The sequence below is a fragment of the Camelus dromedarius genome, chromosome 19 (genome assembly GCF_036321535.1).
Source record: "Camelus dromedarius isolate mCamDro1 chromosome 19, mCamDro1.pat, whole genome shotgun sequence".
Taxonomy (NCBI): Eukaryota; Metazoa; Chordata; class Mammalia; order Artiodactyla; family Camelidae; genus Camelus; species Camelus dromedarius.
In genome coordinates this window covers 23,121,554-23,144,320 of record NC_087454.1, presented here as the reverse complement: position 1 = coordinate 23,144,320, position 22,767 = coordinate 23,121,554, and the positions used below count along the sequence as shown (strand labels likewise).

The window sequence follows — 22,767 nt, the reverse complement described above, 5'->3', positions numbered from 1 at the left end:
CTAGAACTCTGAAGGTTTTGGAAAACTTAAATTCTAGAAGAGCTTGTAGCTATGTCAAAAGAACCATCAAACTGAGGTGGAGTTACAGCTCTACCTTTTAAGTTTTCATTTGCCCTAAATGTCCACAGGGAAACCCTTAATTAATTAACTGCTCCAGAGTAGGCCCAGGTTATAAATCGGCTCCATTACTGCTCATTCTTTTATTTATGAAGCCTGTAGTCTTCCAGTAGCTCTTAGGCTACTATATCACAGAAGATTGATTTCAGGTTGGAATTTTAAAACTACCTGAATGATACACATTTATCTTTTAAGTTGCACAAATATTAATCCAAGTCCTTGTGATGTTAGAAATAGTTTAAAAAAAAAAAACAAAATTTGAGATCATGTTGTGTTTACAAGTTTTAACTGAGCAAGTTTACATTAGTGCCTAGTTCTATTACTGACTTTCTTATAAAGGGGTGAGGGTTTCTAATACATAGATAATCAGTCTGATTTTATATCCTTCTAAGTTCACTTTTCTGTCATAATCTTCTCTTTTGTCCTTATTCCAGATCCTGGTTTTGCCTATTTTAATACAGTAACAAGGCTTGCCCTCCAGTTGGCAGAGCTGGACTGTGTTACAAAACTACATCAGCTGCCTGCTTTTTGAGCTATATTCTTAGAAGTTGTATCCTTAAGACATTGCAGTGGTTGCTTTGGATTTACTAAATGTAGGGGAGAGTATGGTCAGGGTTGGAAATTAATGGACCCTACTATGTAGATCACTGAGGTTAAATAGCAGAAGCAGGATGAGCTTGAGGGTTTGGGCCCTTCATCTTTGGCAGCGTTATTACAAAACATGTATCCATCAGCATGTACACTTACTAGAATCTAATCTTTGTTTCAGTAAAGCATTCTGGTAAATGCCCATTTCAGCAGAAAATTAATTATGAATAACTGTGAGAAACAACTTTGAGGACCCTAATAGTTCCCATCTCCTGGTATTCACATACTTGTACAATTCCATCACCTTGAATGTGGGCTGGACTTTGTGACTGTTCTAATAATCAGATGAAGGCAAAAGTAACAGAATACCACTTCTGAGATGGGGTTACAAAGGGGCTGTGGCTTCTGTCTGTGCACCCTCTCTTGCTCTGTCTTGGAACCCTTGCTCTGAGGAAGTGAGCTGCCGTGTGAGTAGCCCTGAGAGGCCCTCAGCCAGCAAGGAACTCGGGCCTTTGTTCCAACAACCTGTGAGAAGTTGAATCCTGCAGACAACCACTGAGTTTGGAAGCAGATCCAAACACATTAACTGCAGCCCTGTGAGAAACCTTGAGGCAAGGACACTTAGCTGATCTTTGCCAATTCCTAACCCACAGAAACTGAAATGCTGTTTTAAGCCACTGAGTTCTGGAGTAATTTGTTATGCAGCAACAGGTAACTAATACAGAGATGTAAGATAATGAAAGCAATTAGGATGTCCTTCCAGTTTGCGTAAAATGAATGATAAGACCTTCCTCTCAACCTGCTCAGGGCTAGTCATTGTTGGTGAAGTTTAAGCATCACAACCATCCCTATGCCCCAGCCCAAGGCAGAAGGATTAAGTCAACTTGGTTAGAGGAGTGCTGATTTTATTGATTTTCTGTATACTTTCAAAGATGAGATTTGAGGTGCCTTTAAGAATTTAAAGATAGAGCCACTTGAAAAGAGCTGATAAACAGTTACTAAGTATCAACCAAAAATCATTTATTGGAGAGGTTGAGTTCTGAGTTTCCTTAAAGATGAAGCATAAGATGAAATGCTGAGCCATGTGATTCAAACAGGTTTGCGGATCTTTCCCAGCACTGGTCGTTGGTAAACATCAACTGCTTTGATGAAACTCGCTGTTCTTGGCAAGAACAAGGTGTGAGCTATTGGCAGATGCATTTTAAGCCCCCTAAAAGCTTCTGTGGATCACCATGGTTGCCATTTCAGTGAGAAATACTTTGAAGGTAAGGAGATTTTAAGAAATTTTTCTTTTGTCTTTTATAAGAAGTAAAATTAAGAGAAATAACTAAACAAATATAGCTAGAAAAATCACTAAGCTATGGAATTTGCCAAATTCTGTTGTTCATCAAGCTTGCATAAAGTAGGTGCCTGATTAAAATATCAGTACAAGAAAATATGAATGTGATCATTCTTAAATCCCATTCTAATATTTCCCATTACCAACAACTGGGACAAATGCTCAGATGCTCATTCCTAGCCCATCTGAACTGGAGAAGAAACACTGCACTGACTGGGCAGGTTGTCAGCATGCATTGGTTAAAAAGCATACCCTGCAGCCCAGAAGAAAACTGTTCCCCATGTCGCTGCTGCTTGATGAAGCAATGACAAGGTCCATTAGTTTTGTTCAGTATTTACCCACTTTCCACCTGTGAGAGCACAGCACCCACATCTCTTTACTGAAGAAATGGACAAAGATCAGGAAAAAACACCTATTCTTCCTGGATCATTCACTGCAGATAATCAACAAAACCTTGTTTCTAGGCACCAACCTCCAGGCAGAGAACAGCCTGAGGAACTTATCTTTGTCTTGGCATTTACTATAATGAAATATTACCTAAATTGAGTTCCACTCTGGAGGCTAGTGAAAGGTTCACCATTTAATGTACCAAATCCATTTTTTTTTTTTTTACAAAAAACATCATCAGTTACTATAACAAATTGCTTGGCCATAAGTAACAACTTTCTGAAGTTGGTAGCCAGTTGTGATTGGGTCAGAGTGGGCACATGAAGAGATGTGATTTTTGGTTCCAAAGGCTAAAGAGGTCAATTTAGTCTGGTAAGTTTTTAGATCCCATATTCACCCAATCTTTATAAGACTTCCTGATGGGTTCAGGTTCTGGTGGCCTCTCCATTCCTTACCTGCTTCTGAGCATCAATAAGAAAACAAAACATGAGAAAGAAAAGACCCCCTAAACCTCAACCTTAAATGATCCAGCACACTTACAGCCACCTCTTCTTCACTGCCCTCATAGAGCTGAGTGGCAGTTTCTGGGTATTCTTGGTGAGTTAGGCTATCGGGAACTCAGACCTGGGAGGCCGCTGGATTCAGATTCATTCCGCTCTCATTTTACAAAGAGGCCTCAAGAGGCTAAAGCGATTTCCCGCTGTGGAGGGATAAGAAGAGAACGTGGATCCCCAATTAGGAGAGTTACATCCATGTCTCTGAACATCATGGATGTGGTCACTGCAGTTCTGCTTCACTGAAGTTTTCCAGATACAGTATGAGGTCTTATCTCAGGGGACTATCAGGTTCTAATCCTATAATGAAAGGCTTCAGGATGTCCAGCCTACAGTAGCAGACACAGGGAAGCTTGGAAGGAACAAATTTTTTATTTCTGAAGAATATGATTCCCTCACTTTCCATTGTCAGGGAACTAGATGACCTGTGGTATTTAAAAAAAAAAATTGCAAGATAATAGAATTTGATACTTTTTAAGACAATAAGAACACCCCCATGAACGCTCACATTTTGATTCAGTTCTAATCCAGACATGCAAATTCCTCATTAGTGTATAAGGTAGTATCAATATCCCTTAAGTAAAAACTCTTAAATATCTTTTAAGATGTAGATAAAATGTAGTGCAAGAAAAAGAAAAAAGCAGATAGATGTATAATTACCTTTGATTCAGTAATTCTACTCCAGAATTTATCAACAGAAAGCAAAAAGTCATTATCTAGGATGGCAGTCCTAAATGGCTGTAATAACCAAGGTCTGATTTGGTCATGAAATGGTACACGAGTGCTGTGGAGTTTGTGGCTTTAAAAAACTTTAATAATGAACATTGCAAAAACATGAGAAAATGTTTATACTCTAATAGTTTGCTACTCAAAGTGTAACCCCTGTCCAGCAGCCCATCACCTAGGAGCTGGTTAGAAACACAGGTCTAGCCCCACTCCAACTGAATCAGTATGAATTTTAACAAGATCCACAGGTGATTGTGCATATTAAAGCTTGAGAATCATCTAATAAGTGTGTGGAGGGGCAGTACTAATTTAAAATTATCAAAAAAGTATGTCTATATGGTTAAGGACTGGGAGGTACTTAGCAAAAATTAAGATAGTTTAGATGGAGATACCCCTGCCTACCCACACAAAGTGCCTAGCCTGCTGTTAAGTCCTAGTAAGTGGCAGCTAATAGGGAGGTGTTACTGTTGCGGGATTTTCTTTTTCCTTCTTTTTCTCTCCCTTCCTTCCTTCCTTCCTTTCTTCCTAAATGTGTTCATGTTCCTCTTAAATCACATTTTGGAAACTTAAAAGACAATAAGGAAATTAATATGTGGTGTTTCCTTTTCAACCAGACCTTAAAACTGGTTAAAACGTATTTTGCTTTTTACTTCAGCTATCAGAAAACAAGGAGCTAAATTTAATACTCAATACACTAATTCTATTAGCCTAGCTTTCTGAAATATTTGTATTCTTCTCTATGACTTTTATTTTCTATGTTATTAGGTTTTCTAGTATGTTTCTTACGAATCACTTAAAATTCTTCCTGAAAATAAGGGTCCAAATTACAATAATGACTTCTAAAAACAGTCTGTTCTCGTTTGCCAGGCTCCACAAAAAGATGAGTTTATGAAACCACCTTCTTGTTTTAAATTTTTTCTTCTGTCCCTGTGCTTTTTCCACTTCCCAAAACACAAGTAAAACTAAAGGGTTCCTGTTTGCCCCTCAGTAAAAGTCTCAGATGCCAGCTAGCTCCTGCCCGCCCCTCTCATTGCTCCTCTTTCTGGCCCCTACAGCCCAGCCCCATGAGTCCTTCTGCCTGACGATTCAATAAGGAAGCAGAGAGGCCACAGCCCTTCCAAAAGCATGCAAATCACCCTCCAATGAAATTACTCACCAACACTACAGCTGCTTCATACTTCCTCTGCAATGAGAAAAAGACATGTATTAGCTTTAATAGTTTTTTAGTGAATTATTTAGGATTTTCCATATACTAAATCATGTCATCTGCTAATAGAGATAGTTGTACTTCTTCCTCTCCAAAGTAGATCTTTTCTTTCTTTCTCTTGCCTAACTTCCCTGGCTGTAATGTCCAGTATGTTCTTCAACAGAAGTGACAAGAGCAGACATCCTTATTCCTGAGTACAATCTTGTGAAGCAGGTTTTTTGTTGTTGTTGTTGTTCTTTTTTAATGCTGCATCTGATTGGTCTTGGTGTCCCCACCCCTGGGCCAGGGCCCAAACCTCAAGACTGGCTGTGAGGAAGCCCCACCTCCCTAGGGGAGAGATTTACCTTTCCCATCGGCCTTATAGTCATCAGGGAGCAGCTTGTCCTGCCGGTAGCCCAGCACGAAGGCCAGGAAGGAGAGGATGAGGGCATCTCCGATGCTGAGGATGGCCAGCATGAAGGCCCAGCGTATGGTGCAGTGGCCTAGTGTGTACTTGCCGGTCTGTTCCCCACACATGCGCCGCACTTCACTTGAGTCCCAACCATCCGGGTAGACCAGGCAGCCAATCATCAGGCCTGTGGCTGAGGGAGCAGGTGGGGTACAGATGGTATCGGGCTGGACGTGCTTAGCCTGCTACTTCCCACCTCGCACTGATGTTATCTTGTCACCTCCCTGCTTCTTGTGTTAACAGCCTTGAGAGTTACAAGGGGTAGCTCCTGCTCTGCTTGTTGAACACAGGGGAAGACTGAGGCTCTAAGAACTAAAGTGACTTGCCCCGGGAGCCGGTGGTCAGGGGTAGAGTCAGAGACCAGAGCTCCTCAGGCCAGGAAAGGATCTGTCATGGCACCTACTAGGCCCTCAGCCATGCCCCTCACTTTGGACTTGACAAGGCACTGCCTAACCTGGCTTCAAAGCCCTCCCAAAGACCAGAGGACTCATCACTTCTAACATGGACATTCGTTCATACTCCAGCATCTCTGAAATAAGTGTAATAAAGCTTTAGGCTACAATTTGATTAGAAGTATTTTTCCTTTTTATAGTACATAGAATAATGGTGTGTCCTACAACTCAGGTATCTTAGATTCAGTGAATACAGGAAGTTTTCCAGCCCCACCTCTGGCTGCTGCTTTCATGAACCTTCCATTCAGGCAAACAGTTCTCACCCCTACCCATTACAGCACAGTACAGTTGCCCAAACGTCACTGGATTTGTTTAAAGTGCTGATTCCCAGGTCAGGGTTGGGCTCAGGTATCCCTGTTTTTAAAAGCACTCCTCTGGGTGATTTTCTCAATAAGAGAAGCTGAGACCACTGGAGTAGGCTGCCTGGATCTGAAGCGCAGCTTTTTGCTAACTAGCTGTGTGACTCAGAGCAAGCTGCTTAAGCCTTTTTTTTTCTTCAGTTTCTTCATCTGTAAAAAAGGGATAATAGTATCTACCGTTTTGGACTGCGGTGAGTTTCAAGTGAGTTAATACTGGAAAAGTGCTCAGAACAATGCCTGGCACACATTTGGCACTGCATGAGTGTTAGCTATTATCCCACACTGTGCTTTCACTGATTTAGTATTTCCAGCCAAAAATTTCCTCACCTTGTCCCCACTTCACCCATGCCCTCCCACCAAACCACCATCTCACCTTAGCTGCCCAGACAGGTGATATAATCCTGGGATGTGACCAGGGCAACCCCAAGGACAACCACCAGGCAGGCATCTGTGTGGCTTTCCACCCCCAGCCCTCCCTCCAGAGGCTCTTTAGTCCCAAGGAGCCCTGTGGAGAAGCACCTCGCAGGACCCAAAGTCACTTACCTGGGACTCAGCTTGTTCTTGCAAGGAAGATCAGCAGACCAAGAAAAGCACAGCAAAGTGTAAAGATCAGGTTCCCACCTCCCCACCTAAATGTGGGTCAAGTCTTCTTTGGTTTTTTCTAGGAGGAACTCATTTACATACTTTTCTTATAGATCACAAAATACTTCATGTACCGTTTTTCTCAGGATTCTGACTATAGTTCTGTGAAGTAGGCCATGTATTAATATCTCATTTTACAGGTTAGAAAACCGAGGACTCAGATAAACCAAGTGAGTTGCCTAGTCATCCAACTACAGCAGAATCAAGACCTGCACTGAAAGCTCCTGAGTTTCTTGACTTCAAAGTTAATTCCCCCAGATTCCCAGACTGACATCTCTCCAAAAAACTGAATGTATTTAATAATGACATTTCTGACTTAGTGAAACTGAGAAGCGTTTCAGGAAGCTACTTAGGGTGGAGCAGGGAGAACCTCCCAGAGCTCTTTCGTAAATCATGTGGTCTTTTCCACTTGGTGTATGACAAGTCCTCTGGTGCCTGGCATGGCCCTCTTCACCTTCCACAGCATCTCCCTACAGGGCTCCAGGAAAGAGCCCAGGGCCTCTGATTTGGGTTGTTACTGTGGGTGCCACAGCCCCCACCCATCCACTTGGGCACAGCAGGGGACAACCCCATTGTGGTGTCCCAGGGCTCTAAGTAGAGGCCAGCATGGTATAATCAGGCGAGTATACTTACCCTTTCTGACTTCCATACTCTCATCTGGAAGATAAGGATAATATCTGGCTCATAGCAAAGTTATGAGGATTAAGTGTGCTCATGTATAGAAAATGGTCACTGCAATGTCTGGTACATGGTAAGTGGCCAGTTAACGTTAGTTGTTGCTATTACTATTGGCAGTGAAGTCAGGTGGAAGCAACCTCAGTGGATGTGGATGTCATTACAGCTGTTCACAAATATTCCAGGTACATAGTAGAATTATACTTCCTAGACTCCCTCCCTTGATGTTAGGCAAGGCCATAAGACTTCCTTCGGCCAATAAAATGTTAACAGAAATGCCATGTGCATTTCCAGGCCAGAGCATTTAACTGCTGTTGGAGATGTTCCAGAGCTCTCTTTCCCTCTGCAATGATGGCAGCCAGATGACAGCTGATGCTCCATCGGCCTGGCGTCTAGATGAGAACAGTGAGCGCAGAGCCCCACTCTGATCCTCAGCAAGCATGTGCCATGAACAAGAAATAAACCTTGCTTAAGCCACTAAGATTTGGGAATTGTTAGTATGACATCACCGCATCCATCCTGACTGATAAAGATGTTTTGTGTTTTTCACGTTTACTAAGCACCTACCATGTGTCAGGTACCGTGCGAGGTGTTTTTTATGCATTATATCACCTCATTTTCACGAGAACGCTGTGATGGGAGTACTATTGCTACCTTCTACAAATGAGGTTATGAAGATTCAGAGAGACAAGCAACTTGCCCCACCTGTGTTTCTAGGAGCTGGGACCCCACTCAGCCTACACTTGACATCCAGAAGCAGTTAACATTGTTAAGCCACAGCCCCACACTGTCCCATTCATCAGTCCTCTTTCCCTTCTGCTCCCTTCCCTGGTCCCAGGTTTCTTGTCAAGGTTGAGCTAACTGATTTAGGTCTTTTCAAATGGATGCATCTCCCAGCTGCTGGCTGTAGGACACACCCCTGACTTAAGCCCTCCCTTTGGCTCATCTTCCCTTTCCCAGCACCTAAGAATGGAACATGACACCACCTTTGCTCTCTCCCAACATAAATGTTTCATGGGATGGCAACTGACCACCTCTGCTATCGGTGTCTTCAGCTCCATGACCCAGAAAGGATCTGACTCAAATGGCCTGGTGACCCCTCCCCCACTCAAACCCTCCCAGCACTACCTGTTCAGCAAATGGCACCTGTTGCAGAAGGTTGGGGGAGTGTGACAGTGTAGACAATGAAAGAGGGTGGGTTGTATTTCCAGTATCCCATAGCTCTGATATGGAGGACCAGCTAGCAAGCATACCAGGGTTCATTCTACTCCCTCTTTGTCACAAAACTGCTAAATCTTCATTCTCCCTTCTTTCTCCCCACTGCCCGCCAAGACTTGCCTCATCCCTACCTCAGCCTCTCCATCATCATATAGAGAGACTACAGAGGAAGAGAGATGGACAGGAAATTGGGGAAGCAGCATCTCTAGAGCCAGGTGAGTAGCCTGAGTACAAGATTTGGAGTCAAAGGTTCTGTTCTTCACTACCTGTGTGTTAAAAAACAGGTTACCCACTAGGAGCCTTATATATAAAATGGGAGGAATACCCACCTCACTGGGTCATGATGAGGCTCTGCCAGATGATACATGGGAAGTACTTTCCAAATCATCATACTTATGTAAATGTGTGCCTCAGTGTAAAAGGTCTTTGGAACACATCTAGTTTCCTGGAACCCACTGCCTTGATTTTCCCAGTTCCTCAATTGCCTGTTGATCTGCTATAGTCTTGACAAAGTCTTTTCTTCTCTCTCGGTCCCAGATTCCTCATCTATAGTTGGCAGGAACCCTACAGCTCTCTGGGGTCCCCTCCATCTCTGGCAGTCTTGAGTTTATGTGTTTGGTTGTCTGGGATTCTGATCTCTGTTCCATTCCCCCTGTTAAATATGACACTGCTTCTCATTCTGACTAATGATGTCCAGATGGTTTCATGCTAGTCTGCAGTCCTCAGAACTGCTCCTAGACATCTCCCTAGTATGAACAGTTTATGTGTGGTTCTTGGGGTGGGGAGGGACCAAGGGCTGCAAGACAGTCTTAGGCATCTCTTTCTGGGCTTTAGAGGAGAGCAGGACCAGCTGACTCAAGGACTGAGAGGCCTGCCTGGGACAGGGGCAGGAAGACTTTGCCCCTGGACACCACAGGTAGGCACTTACCCCACAGTTTTAAAAGGTCCTAATCCCTCCCCCCACCCCCCCATCACAAAATATCACTCCCATTTGCTGCCTCAAGCATGGAATCCTATAATTAGGGAACAAAGACTTTCAGTCCACTATGAAACAGGAAACATGCAAGTTACCATGGGAGAGGTCACACCCAGCATAATAGTCCAAATCAGTGATGGACTTTAGAATCTCTCTGAGAACAGGCTGGGGTGGGAGGGAAGATCTGGGGATACATGAAGGAGAAATAATGCCAAGAAGTAGGAGATGGGGTCATGTAAAATGTACTTGACTGGCTGGCATGACTATTTTGCCCTGGGATGGGGAGGAGTGTCCTATTCCCACATGGCCAAAACAGAAACTTCCTTCCTTCTCCCTCTCAGAGCAACAACAATCTCTGGTGTGGTGTCCTGGGAGTCAGGACTCCTGATTTCTTCTACCAGCTGGAATGTGCTCCTAAGCAAGTCACTTCCCTTTTCTGGACCCCAGTTCCTTGTTAGCAAGATGAGGGTGTGGAACAATTTGATCTTTAAGGTTTTTTTGGTCTCAGCAATTCTACTTCTCAGAAGCATCTGCTGAGAATTGAGTAGGGCTGGGGTAAAGGAGGACAAATGAATAGGAGACTCAGCCTCCTAGACAGAGGATGGGACAGTGCAGCTGCCCTGTGGCCTGGGATGGGCCCTTGCCTGCCCTCCCAGTATCCTTGCTCACCTGCAGCCAGCTGCATCCATGCACAGATCTTGTAGACAGTGGCCGTGTTGCAGACAAAGAACAAGCTGAAGCAGATGATGGAGCCAATGATGAGGAACATGGCCAAGGCCACAAAGAACATGGCAGTCTTGAAGGCTCTAGAGGGGATGGAGGAGAAGTCCAGCGGTCCGCCCTTGCAGATAAGCTCAGAGGACAGCACGTTGCCCACGCAGTAGGAGAAAAGGCCAAAGTAGCCTGCCTGTGGTGTGTTGACGCTGTCACCAATCCAGTAGGGTTGGATGAAGAGCGCCATGACCAGCACGGAGAAGCAGATGGTGAGCGTGCCCCACATCACACCGACAGCCCTTGAGTTCCGCACGTAGTTGGTATGGTAGATCTTGGCTGCCTCCTGGGCAGGCAGCAACTTCACCATGGTGAGGGCGCTGGATCCCGGACTGGGGGCTGGTGGGCTGGAAATTGCTTTGCAGATGAATTGAGGCCCAGAAATAGGTCACCCCTCAGCTAGGTTTGGAGAGGAGGCCGAGGTCAGGGCACAAGGTGAAGCTCTAAGGTAGAGAAAAGAGGACTGATAGGACAAGGAAGATGACCTTGGCTTCTTCAGGGGAAGCTTGCTCAGGTACTTCTGCTCTAGCCCCGCTATCTCCCGTCTCCTGCCTCCTCTCAAGCCAGCCAGGGTCTCGGGCCTGCTGGCGCCGCCCTGCCCCTCCCCTCTTCCAGCTCAGAGCATCAGAGAGCTCCGCCCCCTTCGCCCGGCCTGGCTCCTCCTCCCTCCCTCCTCCGAGAGCGCTGATTTCAGCACCGCGGCCAGCGCCCCGGGACTCTGGCGGAGGAGTATGACAAGCAGCCAACCCACTCAACACACACCCCTGCCACTGGGACTCGAGACCCCTCTTCACCCTCCTGAGCGGGGATAACAAGAATTGGAAGGATGGGGCTGCGGCGCTTACATTCCTCCCGCTCAGTTCCTGCGGCAAAACCACGTCCTGAGTGCAGTCCCTATTCCATCCCACCCGTCCCTGGATCCTTGGTCGCCCTCCCGGAACCTCCAATCCTGCACAGTCATCCGGGTCACTGGTTTCTTGTCCTGATCATTCAGTCAACAATTACTAAGAGGCTACTATGTACTACGCACTATGTTGGAGGATAACTCCCTTAAGCAAGAACCACAGAACAAAAAGGGCAGGGCCCCTGCTCTCAAGGACAGTGAGATATTTACATAAATGGATGGATGGGTGGATGGATGGATGGATGGCTGAATGGATGGATAGGTAGGTAGGTAGGTAGGTAGGTAGGTAGGTAGGTAGATAGATAGATAGATAGATAGATAGATAGATAGATAGATAGATAGATAATTTGCAATGAAGACTGATGGTGTGATAATAGAAGCAGCTGCAAACAGTAAGGAGCATTCCTTATGAGACTTCTCAGACCTTACTATCCTTTTTGTTCAATACAATGTCTTTCTCCTCTTTATATTTCTGTTGCATATTTTCCCCTTTTTCAAAATGTCTATATTTTTCCTGAATTTATAGGTAAACACATGACTAGTGTAGATATATAGGAAAATTCAAGAAAGTTACATAAAAGAATAAAAATCACTCATAACACCAAACTGGGAGCTAAGGAGAAACAAAATCATTCTAAAAACATGGACTTTGGATTTAGGCAGATCTGGATTTGAGTCGGCCACTTATTAGCTAAGGATTTAACCTTCCTGAGCCTCAGTTTATTCATCTATAAAATGGAGATAATAGTATCTATCATATAAGGGTTAGGTAAAATAAAGTATGTAAAATGTTTAGCCCATGGCCTCACATTAAAAAGTGCTCAAAAACGTGTATTTGTTATTGTTACTGTTATTTATTATTAGTACCTCTGTTAACATTTGGAAGTATTTCCCTCCTTCTGGAAATACAGCTTTATACAGTTGGATAATAATATATATATATTTAGTATCCAATTTTTTTTACTTAGCATCACACCACTAAAATTTTTTCCCATTACTAGCTTTTTTCAAAAACATGATTTTAATATTTGTGTAATAATTGTTTAATCATAGTTCCCTTTGGGGGTATTTTGACAGTTTCCAGTTTTTCACTATTTAAAAAAAAAAAAACCTGCCTTGAACATACTTGTGCTGTTACTTATGGTTCCTTTTTTCTTAAATTTCTTTGATTTTGTGACCAGTCTTCACGATCAGACTGGAAGTTCATTAAGGCATGGCCTGTGTCTCCACCATCAGACTGGGAGCTTCCCCAAAGCAGGGGCTATATGTTTCCACATTCAGAAAAGGCCCTAACCTGGGATCAAACTCTTAGGGGCTGGTGGACACCCTTTGTTGGCCTGAACAGCAGAGCTTCCCTCATCTCTGAGAGCAACCCTTCCTGCTTTCTGAGGTTCTAGTGGGAACAGCTAATCACAGGGGACACAGACCCTAGAGACAGGGCTGGGTGGGTGGCCCAAGGTAGGCCATCAGTCCTCCCTAAGGAATCTGGGGGGTGGTGGATTGACATGAGGTAAAAAGGTGTTGTTTTGTCAGGCCTTGGCAACATCCTTAGGAGACAATTTGTGAACAAGGAGCTTCAGAGCCACCCTAATTCCTGCCCTACCTAAGACAGATGGTCCTGTTCCTTCTTCAGCTGGTGATCCACCCAGTATTTTTCCATTTCCTTCCTTTTTGCTTTCATTAGCCTGAGTAGGTTTTGGCTCTTGGCACCAAAGAGCCCTAACCTGATCTAAATATTAGCACCAGAAAGAGGGTTTCAGGCCCAGGCTTCAGGGAAAAGGCTCTAGATTCCTGATAATGTCTGGAATTGGGAAAACAGCAGCCCATGATACATAGAAGAGAAACAGCTAGTCAAATGATCATCTTCGAACACTATGGATCACGTGCCCTCTGAAAGTCAAGTTCTAGGGGAACTGAGTAGCTTTGGTCACAGACAGATTGAAAGAGAATGAAGAAATCAAGAACACAGTGTAGGGTGGCTGCTTATAACAGCAGTGAATAAAGTCAAGCAAGACAAGCTCAATTGTCTATGGAATCAAGGAATAAAATGAATTTCAAGACCTTTACGTGCTATGGTTCAAAAAATCTGTTAAATCTTGTTGCTAGAGAACATAAGTCCATTAAAATAAGATTAAGGGAATACAAGAGGACTGAACTGCAAGGCTTTGAACCCATCCCATGTTCCTGAATGGTTAGACCAAATCACCTCAGGAACTGGTAGAATCCCTCACGTTGGCCCCCTGACCTTGAGCTAAAGATTAATAAACTGTAAGAGCTAAGTCAGTGCCCCTGGTGCTCCCTCTCATTCTCCAAAAAATAAATCAAAATCAGTATTATATCCCCAGGGGAGCAGTAGAAATAAGTCACTATCAATGATTTGAAAGATGCAGGGGTTGTGATTCCTGTCTCTAGTGGACATTTGCCACTTTGTTTGTTTTTGTTTTTAGCTGACCAACATCCTAACTTGTGGGCTAATACCCAGCTGTGTGATTTCCTGAGGGGAAGTTGGGCCTCTTGTCTCACTGTGGAAGAGAAGCCCCTTCCTCTACCTGCTCTACAGAGAATTCTCAAGGCACCAAGTGTCAGTGGACTGCTGTAGTCATGACACCTCAACTCAGGATGGCTCTGAGGACAGCAGGGAAGGGAAATTTTCATGGAAGGTAGAACTTCAGGTGCTATAACTATCTACCCCAAAAAGATCTGCATCCCAAGCCCCAGAACCTGTGAATATTGTCTGATTTGGAAAAGGGTTCTTTGCATATGTAATTAAATTGAGGATTTTGAGAAAAGGAGATCCTACCAGATTATCTGGGCAGGTCCTAAAATCCAATGACAAGTGTCCCTCTAAGAGACACACAGAAGAGAAGACAAGAAGAAAATGTGATGTGATCATGGAGGCAGAGACTGGAATGATATGGCCACAGCCAAGGAAGCTGGCAACAACCAGAGGCTAAAAAAAGGTGGGGAACAGATTCTCCCCTAGAGCCTCTGTAGGGAGTGCAGCCCTGCTGACACCTTGATTTCAACTTCTGGCCACCAGTATTGTAAGAGAACAAATTTCTGTTGTTTCAAGCCACTATGTTTGTAATAATTTGTTATGGCATCCTCAGGACGTATAGTACCTCTCCTGTAAGGAGAGAGGGCCTACAGTACAGATGAACGCCACTTCATGGGCAGCAGCTAATGGACCAGCCAGGTGGTCATCATCTTGGACAGAGTAAATATGGAGAGTTAGTAAGAGTTTGGGGAAGGGGAGCCCTCAGAATAGGGGCAAAACCAGAGAGTATTTGGGTTTGATGAGAATGTATTCCAGAGACTTGCTGCTGCAGAGGCTTTTAACATCCGTTGGAGATGATGACTCACTCTATGAATGCTAGCCAGACTCCTTCCTCTGCACATCCACCCCAATCCCACCGTGCATTGGCTCAAAGACCCATAACAAGATGTCCATGGTGGGACAGATGGACACTGTGGATGGATCTTCCATCCAAGCTTATACAGCCAGTCATTACTGGCTCCCAACAATATCAACCATCTTTGAGCTCCCTGGTATGACATCTATAACTCTCGAAACTCAATAATAAGAAAACAAAAAACCCAATTAAAGATTGGATGGCAAAAGATTCAAACAAACGCTTCAGCAAAGAAGATATATGGATGGTAATTAAGCAAGCAGAGAAAAGCTCAACATCACCAGTGAGGAGGAAATGCAAATTAAACCACAAGGACATACCATTACACACCTGTTGGAAAGGCTCAGTTAAAAAATGAAAAACCCAAAAAACTGACAATGTCAAGTACTGGTGAGGATGTGCAGCAACTGAAACTTTTATACATTGCTGGTAGAAATGCATTTTGGTTCAGCCACTTTGGAAAACAGTTTGATATATCATCGAAATCAAAGCACACATTTGCCATGAGACTCAGCCATCACACTCCTGGGTGTTTGTCTCGGAGAAATGAAAACTTGTGATTTCCCACACAAAAAAACTTGTACACGAACATGTGTGGCAGCTTTATCCATAACTGCCCAAAACTTTTCAGAAATAACCCAGATGTCCTTCAGGTAGAGAATGGATAAACACACTGTGCTTCCACCCTGACAACAGACAACCACTCAGCAATGAAAAGTAAGTAGCTATTGAATCCTGCAACAATGTGCATGAATCTCAAAGGTGTTATGCTAGGTAATAGAAGCCAGATACCCCATCCAAAAAGAAAAAGTACATGCTGTGTGATTTCATCTATATTACATATGGAAAAGGCAAAATTATAGGGAAACAACCCAGATTTGTGGTTGCTAGGATCTAGTGGTGGGGTTGATTACAAAGAAGCTGTATAGGAAGTTTTTTAGGGTGATGGAAGCATTCTGTATCTTGGTTGGAGTGGTGGTTCCATGACATATACATTTGTCAAAACTCATGGAACTGTATACTATAAAGGGTAAACTTTTCTCTGTCAATTATAATTTGATTTTTCAAAGGAGGAATTACTCATGTTGATAGGATGCCAAATCCTGACTGTCCAGGGGGTTCTCTCCTCTAACATACAGAGGGAGCAGAGAAGTATATGTAGTAGTTAGGAAATGCCTGGGCTGCTTCTTGCTACTGCCATGCCCAGTGTAAAAATTAATGAAAGGAAGAAGCAAATTAAGGCTTCAGTAATCCAACACAAGGGCAGACACATGAAGGACCTAGATATCTCAGGAATAGGAAGTCTGGGTCACTGTACAGCATAAAGAGCCCTGATCAGCAGGGATGCTGGCTGAGAGCAAAAGGAGCAGGATGGGAATGAAGGGTTAAAGTCCTAAGAACTATCTGCAGCCAAGTGGTGTCTGCAGAAAGAAGGACTCTATTATCTACCTGGATATTCATCCTTGCCATGTCGTGTATACATTTGTATACCTTACTCTTTTCTTTCTTCTTTGATGGTGGCTAACTTTACAAGTTAGCCCCTAAGCTGCAGAATACTGAGATGTGATCGTGACCAAACTAAAAGAGGAGTGACATCATACAGATATCCAGAACTTAACGCTGGGGTGATAGCTGACTTTGGACCATCTCCCTAGGGTTTTGATCTTAAAGGATAGTTGTGATGTGTTTGAAGGGAACACTGGCAAGGAGTAGGGATTATAAATATGAGAGAAGAAGAGTTCATGTGGTTGTTGACCAGCTGAAGGGAGGGACTAAGAGGACAGAGCCCAAATTTCACCAGGACCAGAAGGATGCAGTGGGACAAGAGGTGTCCTCACAGCAGCCATCGAGGGCCCAGAGGGTCACAGAGACCTCTCCCCTCCTTCCTGAAGACACATAAGCTTCATCCTACACTCAATCCAATCTTGGTCAGGAGAATGGGGTGGTGAGAGGGATCCTAAAGGCTGAGTATTGAATTAAAAAAGACTGGGTAACCTGAAAGTCACTGTATGTCTCAATTTCAACTGCCACATAAACTAGACAGTCAGAGAAAATTTTAAAGTTACAGTTATTGCACATCTCAATTGTAATTTGAGCCTACTTCTTGGGGAATAAAGGTTATCTGTGGGCTGGGCAGCCACAGTGGAATGGAGGGGGTATCTATGGTTCTTGATTGCCCAGAATCCTTCTGCTTTCTTTTGTGACAAAAACCTTCTCTCTACTTGGTCAACTGCCCCTCCCCTTTCCACAAGGCCCAGGTGAGGCTGTCTCCTTAGAGCTCTACCCAGTGTGGATCATGGGTAGGGGCTGGGGAACCCAAACTAAGAGAACCTGAGTCTCTTGATGGGGAATTTGAATCTTGAGTGACTCCCTGTCTGCTCCCTGAGCTGACTCCAGGGTTGTCACACACCTGACCTTGACCCAGAGCTGTGGGCCCCTTCCCAGAACTGAGATGCCTGTGTCTGAGGCTTAAGCAAAAGGAATGTGTTATAGAGGAGTTTCAGGTACCACAGGGGCAGGAATGCAGCAGTCATGGGAAGGGTGTGTAGGGTGTGTGTGTAACCAGGACCTGGAAATCCATCAGAAGTCAGAGCATGGCTGCTGCTGCTTCTTCCTAAAAGGCTAATCGATTCTTTCTCCCCTCTGCAGACCAGCTTTCTCCAGTTCTTCATCAGCACATCAGAAAACTGCCTTCCTGGGCTTCTATAGTTTCATGTTTCAGATCAGCTTGAAGGTGAGCTTCTGGGCACAAGCCTACATCCCAAGAGAGGGCTTTGGGTCATTCCCATCCATTGTCCAGTCCATTGAGTTGGGGAGCAAAGACAGCCTCATTTACTAATGTGGCTGCCAGAGGCACACCCTTGTGTCTGGGGTAGATCTTGGAGAACGTAGTCTGGGGGACACCCAAGAGGAGTTTGCCACGTCTCTGGGTCTACAGCTACTGTGTCACTAGGAGGCATGACACCACCCAACCCCCACCATCCCAGGTGGTAGGACTTGACCAGGGAGAATTTTGCTCCATTTTTGTTTTTTAATTGAGGTACAGTACCTATATTACATATGGTAAAATACTCAGATCTTAAGTGCACGGCTAGATGGATTTTTTACATATGTGTTACTAACACCCCAGATCAAGATTTAGAACAATCCCAACACACTGGAAGGCTCCCTCCTTCCTGCCCCCTCCCAGTGAGTATTCCTCCCAGGGTTAAACCCTGCACATTTTTACCACCATAGATTAGTTTTACCTCATCTTGAACTTCATGTAGATGGAATCACGCAGTCTGCATTCTTTTGCCTGTGGCTTTTCTCGCTCAACATTATGCTTGTGAGATTAACCTATATGATTGCATGTGGGAACCAGAACTCGGTTCTTTTTTGAGGGGGAAAAACCCAAAGCAAAAGATGCTTTAGACGGGAGAAGGGGTGGTTAGATCTTACAAGGTTTGGGCACAAAAAGTCCTTAATAATTACCCGCTGCTTACGTTTTGGAAGCACAAACAATGGCAAAGTTCTCTTTGCTTTACTCTTCATTTGTAAGGGGAAAATCTCCATTCTTTCTCCTCTGGGAGGTTAGCTGTGACCAGCTGGAGATAGTAGGATCAAAGCATTTTTCATAGCTTCATTCACAGATAGAAACAGCTCCTGTGGTTCCAATGCCTCCCTGGCCTCCTGGCCTTGGCTTGGGAGAAGAGAACCGTAATTACCCTCCCTGTGGCTCTGCTCACAGGAGTACTGGGCTGGAGTCGGGGTAGGGAGAGAAGGAGGGGCCAGGACAGGCTCATGGGCAAAAGTGGTTTTAAACACTGAGTTCCATAAAAATAAGAGAGGATAGTGTTCCTTTAATCAACAGCATTTCTATGTCTCTGGAATTGGGTAGGTTTCTCTCATTTTGAGAGTCTCCTGGCTGGTTCCTCCAACTGCTCCCCTCCCCTCCCCTCCAGCTGCTCCCCTCCAGCGGTGTAAGGGGGAGTGGCAGGGGGTGGGAGTACATGGGCTTAGCAACACTTCTATGAGGTTTCATATACATTGTCTTATTCAATTCTGACCTTACAAAGCAGGAGCCATCAGCCTCCTTGGGTAGATGAAGAAATTGAAGCCCACAGAGCTTACAAATTTATACAAGGTCATATATCTGATTATGGGGAGTTTTGAGTTCAGTTTTGTCTGGATCAAGGCAACCCAGTCTGGGGCCTCCATCCACCATCCTCCACCTCCTGGGAGGGGGAAGGAGTCCTTTGCTGCAATGACCTGTCCTTAGGGACAGCTGTGCTGGTCCCACACCTGAGCACACGCAGGCAGCTGCGCCCTTCCCAGCCTTCAGCCCCTGGGATCTTCTGAGGCTCACTAGACCTCCTCATTCTCAGCCAGGACTAACAACTGCTCATGCTCACACGTGGCTTTGGGTAGGGTCAGTGGAAGCCTTAACTAAAGGGATGAATCTTTAAGACTGGAATTACAGATATTAAGTCAAGTAGAAAGAAAATGGGAGAGAATCCTTGGAGAAGTCACTCCTAGGGGCCCCTAAACCACTCTGGCAGGCACCCCCTGGTGGGAGGGTGGGAGGGAGGCACACCCAGGGTGAGAACACCCATCCCCTGGCCAAGGGTCACAGAGGTAGTCAGCCCACAGGGACCTGGGCCTGCTCTCAAATCCCCAAGGGGGCCTGGGAAGATTGAGGAGTGGGGAGGCTGGGACCCCCCCTCACCTAAGCCTGATACTGCCTGATACACCTCACCTGGGTTTGGGTGGGGTCAAAAGCAGGGCCCAGGCTGGGGTAAGGCAAGAGACGAGTCTAGGATGCAAAACTGAAGGAGGTACTCACAGCCTAGGTGTGTCTCTTACCTCACCCCAGTCCCAACCCTGCCACAGAGCTCAGGGCACTGGAGGCGAATAACAACAATCGTAGCAGATGGTCTAAGAGTTTTTAAAGTTTAAGCCTCCCCAGTGATTCTGGCTTCTGATCTAGAGTGACCAGACACAGTTCTAAATGCCTCAGAAATACTTGTCCCTCGTAAGAACCATGTGAGATAGGTACTATTATTATCAACACTTACATACTGTCCATGGGTGCCAAGTCCTGTTCTAGGCTAGATATATAATACATATAACAATCATAAATTCACTCAACCCTCACAACTCTTATCAGTTGACAGATAAGGAAACTGAGATTCAGGCAGATAACTTGCCTAGCTAATAACTTGTACAGGGAAAAGTGTTCCAGAGTCCCCACTCTTAACCATGCTGCCGTATTACCACCACCCCCCAACACACACACACACATACAAAGGTGCCAGGTGTCTGTCTCCCAGCTACCTTATCAGGACCCCAGCCCCAGCAGATTGGCCACAGCTGGGCCTCTGCTCACGGCAGGCCCTGTGGGATTGGGAAAGTGGGTCAGATCTCTTTTATAGCCCCACCACCCTCTCTGGTTCTGCCTATTGCCACCTGACCTGCCGGCTGCTACCTACACCAGCAGTGCCCATTCATCATGGAGAAGGTCCTTGTTCTTCTGCTGGTCGCCCTCACAGTAGCCTATGCGGTTCCCGACCCCCGGGGAATCATTATCAACCTGGTAAGAGGGTCCTCAGGGGAGGAGTTACCTGAACCCCCAGGTGGGGATTTTTTTAAGCGTGGATCTTGACCTCTGGGTAGGTCAAGATGTCCCCACCTGGGGCTGCCCCAGGGGGCTGGGAGGTGAGACATCTCTTCCCTTACTGCCTGTGCTGCACCCCTTCCCCTGCGGGCCCTAGAAAAGGCTGAGCAACATGGAGCATGCTCAGAGCAGTGGTTCCACCTGGCTAAGGAAACTATAAAAATCCAGAACCCTGGGTTTCCACCCTGGAAACCCTGGCTCAGAAAGTCCAGTCATTTAAAAATCTCCCCCAGTGATTCTGGTTTCTGTCCTAGAGAGACCAGGTACAGGAATTACTAAATTCCTCAGTAATACTTATTTGGTCCTCGTAAGAACCACGTGGCATAGGTACTCTTATTATCAACCCCACTTTCAAAGGAAAAGCTGACACAGAGAAAGGTTAAGTAACCTGCCTGAGGTCACACAGCTGGAAAGTCTTGAGTAGGGACTGGCGCCCGGGCCTGTGGGCCCTAGAGCCTTGCTCTCACCACTGCCCCCCCTTCCCCCCGACTGCCTCTCTGCCAAGGGCAGAACCAGGAAAGCTCTTTGGGATAAGAACTCAGTTCAAAGGTTCTTAACTCAGGGTCATGCTGGGAGGGTCCAGGATCCTCCTGGGATTATTTGTAAGAGTTTGTGGAGGGGGAGGGAGGGGTTTTCCAGGGAGATGGTCCTCAACTTTCACAGGCTTCTCGAAGGATTGGGAGACCCAGAAAGGTTTGGAGACCCTGTTTGGGGCCCACATGTGCACGTTCCAGATGGGAATACTGAGCGACTCGCCCAGGCTCACCGGGGAGCTGGTAGCTCAGCCAGTACTAGAACCCAGGTGTCCTATCCCCACCCTGGGCTGCTTCTCTGGCACCGGACTGCCTGCTTCTCACGTGGGTGGGGGGTCGGGGTGGACAGAGAGGCCCCCAGCCCCAGGGGTTGGATTCCTTCACACTTGCCCCTCAGCAGGGGAGGCACTGTAAGCAGTAGTGGGTGGTGGAGTACAGGTCTGGGTGGAAAAGAGGCCCGAGGGTGGGAATCCTGGGCTGACTGGCTGCCCTTGGCAGGATGCAGGCGAACTCTGCCTGAACAGTGTCCAGTGCAAGAGCAAGTGCTGCCACCGTGAAACCGGCCTGAGCCTGGCCCGCTGCGCACCCAAGGCCAGCGAGAACAGCGAGTGCTCCTCTTGGGTGAGCCCCGGGCATGGGCCAGGGCGGGGCGAGGGGGCGGCAGGGAGGACAGCTCAGAGGAGAGGGCCCTTGAGGCTTAGGGGTGGGGTCTGGGAGGAGCGTCAGCCTGGACATTGTTGATGAGACAAAGAGAGGGAGGTCAACAGGCTTTCCCTTTCCCATCTCATCACCTCTCTTGACCCTCACAACCATCCAGTGAGTTGGGTGGGGCTGCAATCTGTCACCCCTATTTCATGGATGGGTAAAGAGAGGCTCCCCAGAGAGATCAAGTAAGAACAAGTGAGCCACAGAGTGGGGACCAAGACCTAGGTCCTCCAGGCCCACTGCGCCCCATAGGGAGGCAGTCAGGAGAAGCACCATCTGAAAAGAAACTATTCAGGCAGGGGCGAGTGATGCCCAAAGCAGCCCCCAGAGCCTGAGACTCCACCGGCTCCGTGTCTCCGCAGACACTCTATGGGGTTTACTACAAGTGTCCCTGTGAGAGGGGCCTGACCTGTGAGGTGGACAAGACCATCGTGGGCTCCATCACCAACACCAACTTTGGCATCTGCCTCGATGTTGGAAGTTCCAGTGAGTGAAAGCACTCACCCAGCCCCGCATCTAGCCCAGCGCGCAGAAGGACACTCCTCCTCCACCCCCGCTCTGGGGCTGGCCACCCCTTGACCAGTACCTCATCTTCTAAGTGGGTTCTTAGCAATTAAAGCCACTCCTGCAAACCTTTCCCAGGCCCCTGGATGTTCTTGCTGAGTGAGCGTCTTCCTTGATGTTACATCGAGCCTTTGACCCATCAGGGCAGGCGTCAGACATGTCCAGAAATGAGGAATGGATCTGGGGCCAGGCAGGATGAGGCTGACAGGCTGGAGACAAGGTTGTAAAACGGCCCAGCCAGGCTGGGAACCTCTCCATTTCTGGGGAGCAATCACACCTCCCTGGGATGCCTTCCTTGCCCCTTGCCTGTTCTCAGACAGGCAGGCACCTGTCTGACCACATCTAGAGGGAATGGGATTGTCATGACTGGCTTAGACTGATTATGATCCCTCTCCCAGGGCTGGTCACATTACTGCCCAAACAATATTGGGGCTCAGCAAGGAGAGGGGCAATAGCTACCAGCAAACATTGAAAGCTCTTTGTTTTATGCATCATCCCTCTCTCCTCACTCCTCCCCTGTCAGGGGAGGCACT

At 46.2% G+C, this 22,767-nt stretch overlaps 2 protein-coding genes across 3 annotated transcripts; one reads left to right on the top strand and one right to left on the bottom strand.

Annotated features, from left to right (window-relative positions):
- Nucleotides 1-2,663: 2,663 nt before the first annotated feature.
- Nucleotides 2,664-11,353, bottom strand: LHFPL5 (LHFPL tetraspan subfamily member 5). The gene is made up of 4 exons (XM_010994490.3): nucleotides 10,358-11,353; nucleotides 5,263-5,499; nucleotides 4,868-4,894; nucleotides 2,664-3,410 (listed from the first exon to the last, which is right to left on the bottom strand). Exons 1-3 carry the CDS (start codon nucleotides 10,767-10,769, stop codon nucleotides 4,884-4,886), a joined length of 660 nt encoding a protein of 219 aa, XP_010992792.1. The 5' UTR covers nucleotides 10,770-11,353; the 3' UTR covers nucleotides 2,664-3,410; nucleotides 4,868-4,883.
- Nucleotides 11,354-20,267: 8,914 nt separating this feature from the next.
- CLPS (colipase) lies at nucleotides 20,268-22,164 on the top strand. Of its 2 annotated transcripts, XM_010994491.3 has the most exons (3): nucleotides 20,268-20,351; nucleotides 21,464-21,586; nucleotides 22,033-22,164. In XM_010994491.3, the coding sequence occupies exons 1-3, from the start codon at nucleotides 20,268-20,270 to the stop codon at nucleotides 22,162-22,164; spliced, it is 339 nt and encodes a 112-aa protein (XP_010992793.1). The 2 variants fall into 2 exon arrangements, with proteins under 2 accessions (XP_010992793.1, XP_064332155.1); XM_064476085.1 differs by lacking the exon at nucleotides 21,464-21,586.
- Nucleotides 22,165-22,767: the final 603 nt, after the last annotated feature.

Coding starts and splice junctions, on each gene's coding strand:
- CLPS (XM_010994491.3), top strand. CDS start 20,268: ATGGAGAAGGTCCTTGTTCTTCTGCTGGTCGCCCTCACAGTAGCCTAT. Junction 20,352..21,463: donor GGGGAATCATTATCAACCTG/GTAAGAGGGTCC, acceptor TGCCCTTGGCAG/GATGCAGGCGAACTCTGCCT. Junction 21,587..22,032: donor ACAGCGAGTGCTCCTCTTGG/GTGAGCCCCGGG, acceptor GTGTCTCCGCAG/ACACTCTATGGGGTTTACTA.
- LHFPL5 (XM_010994490.3), bottom strand. CDS start 10,769: ATGGTGAAGTTGCTGCCTGCCCAGGAGGCAGCCAAGATCTACCATACC. Junction 5,500..10,357: donor ATGGATGCAGCTGGCTGCAG/GTGAGCAAGGAT, acceptor CTGCTCCCTCAG/CCACAGGCCTGATGATTGGC.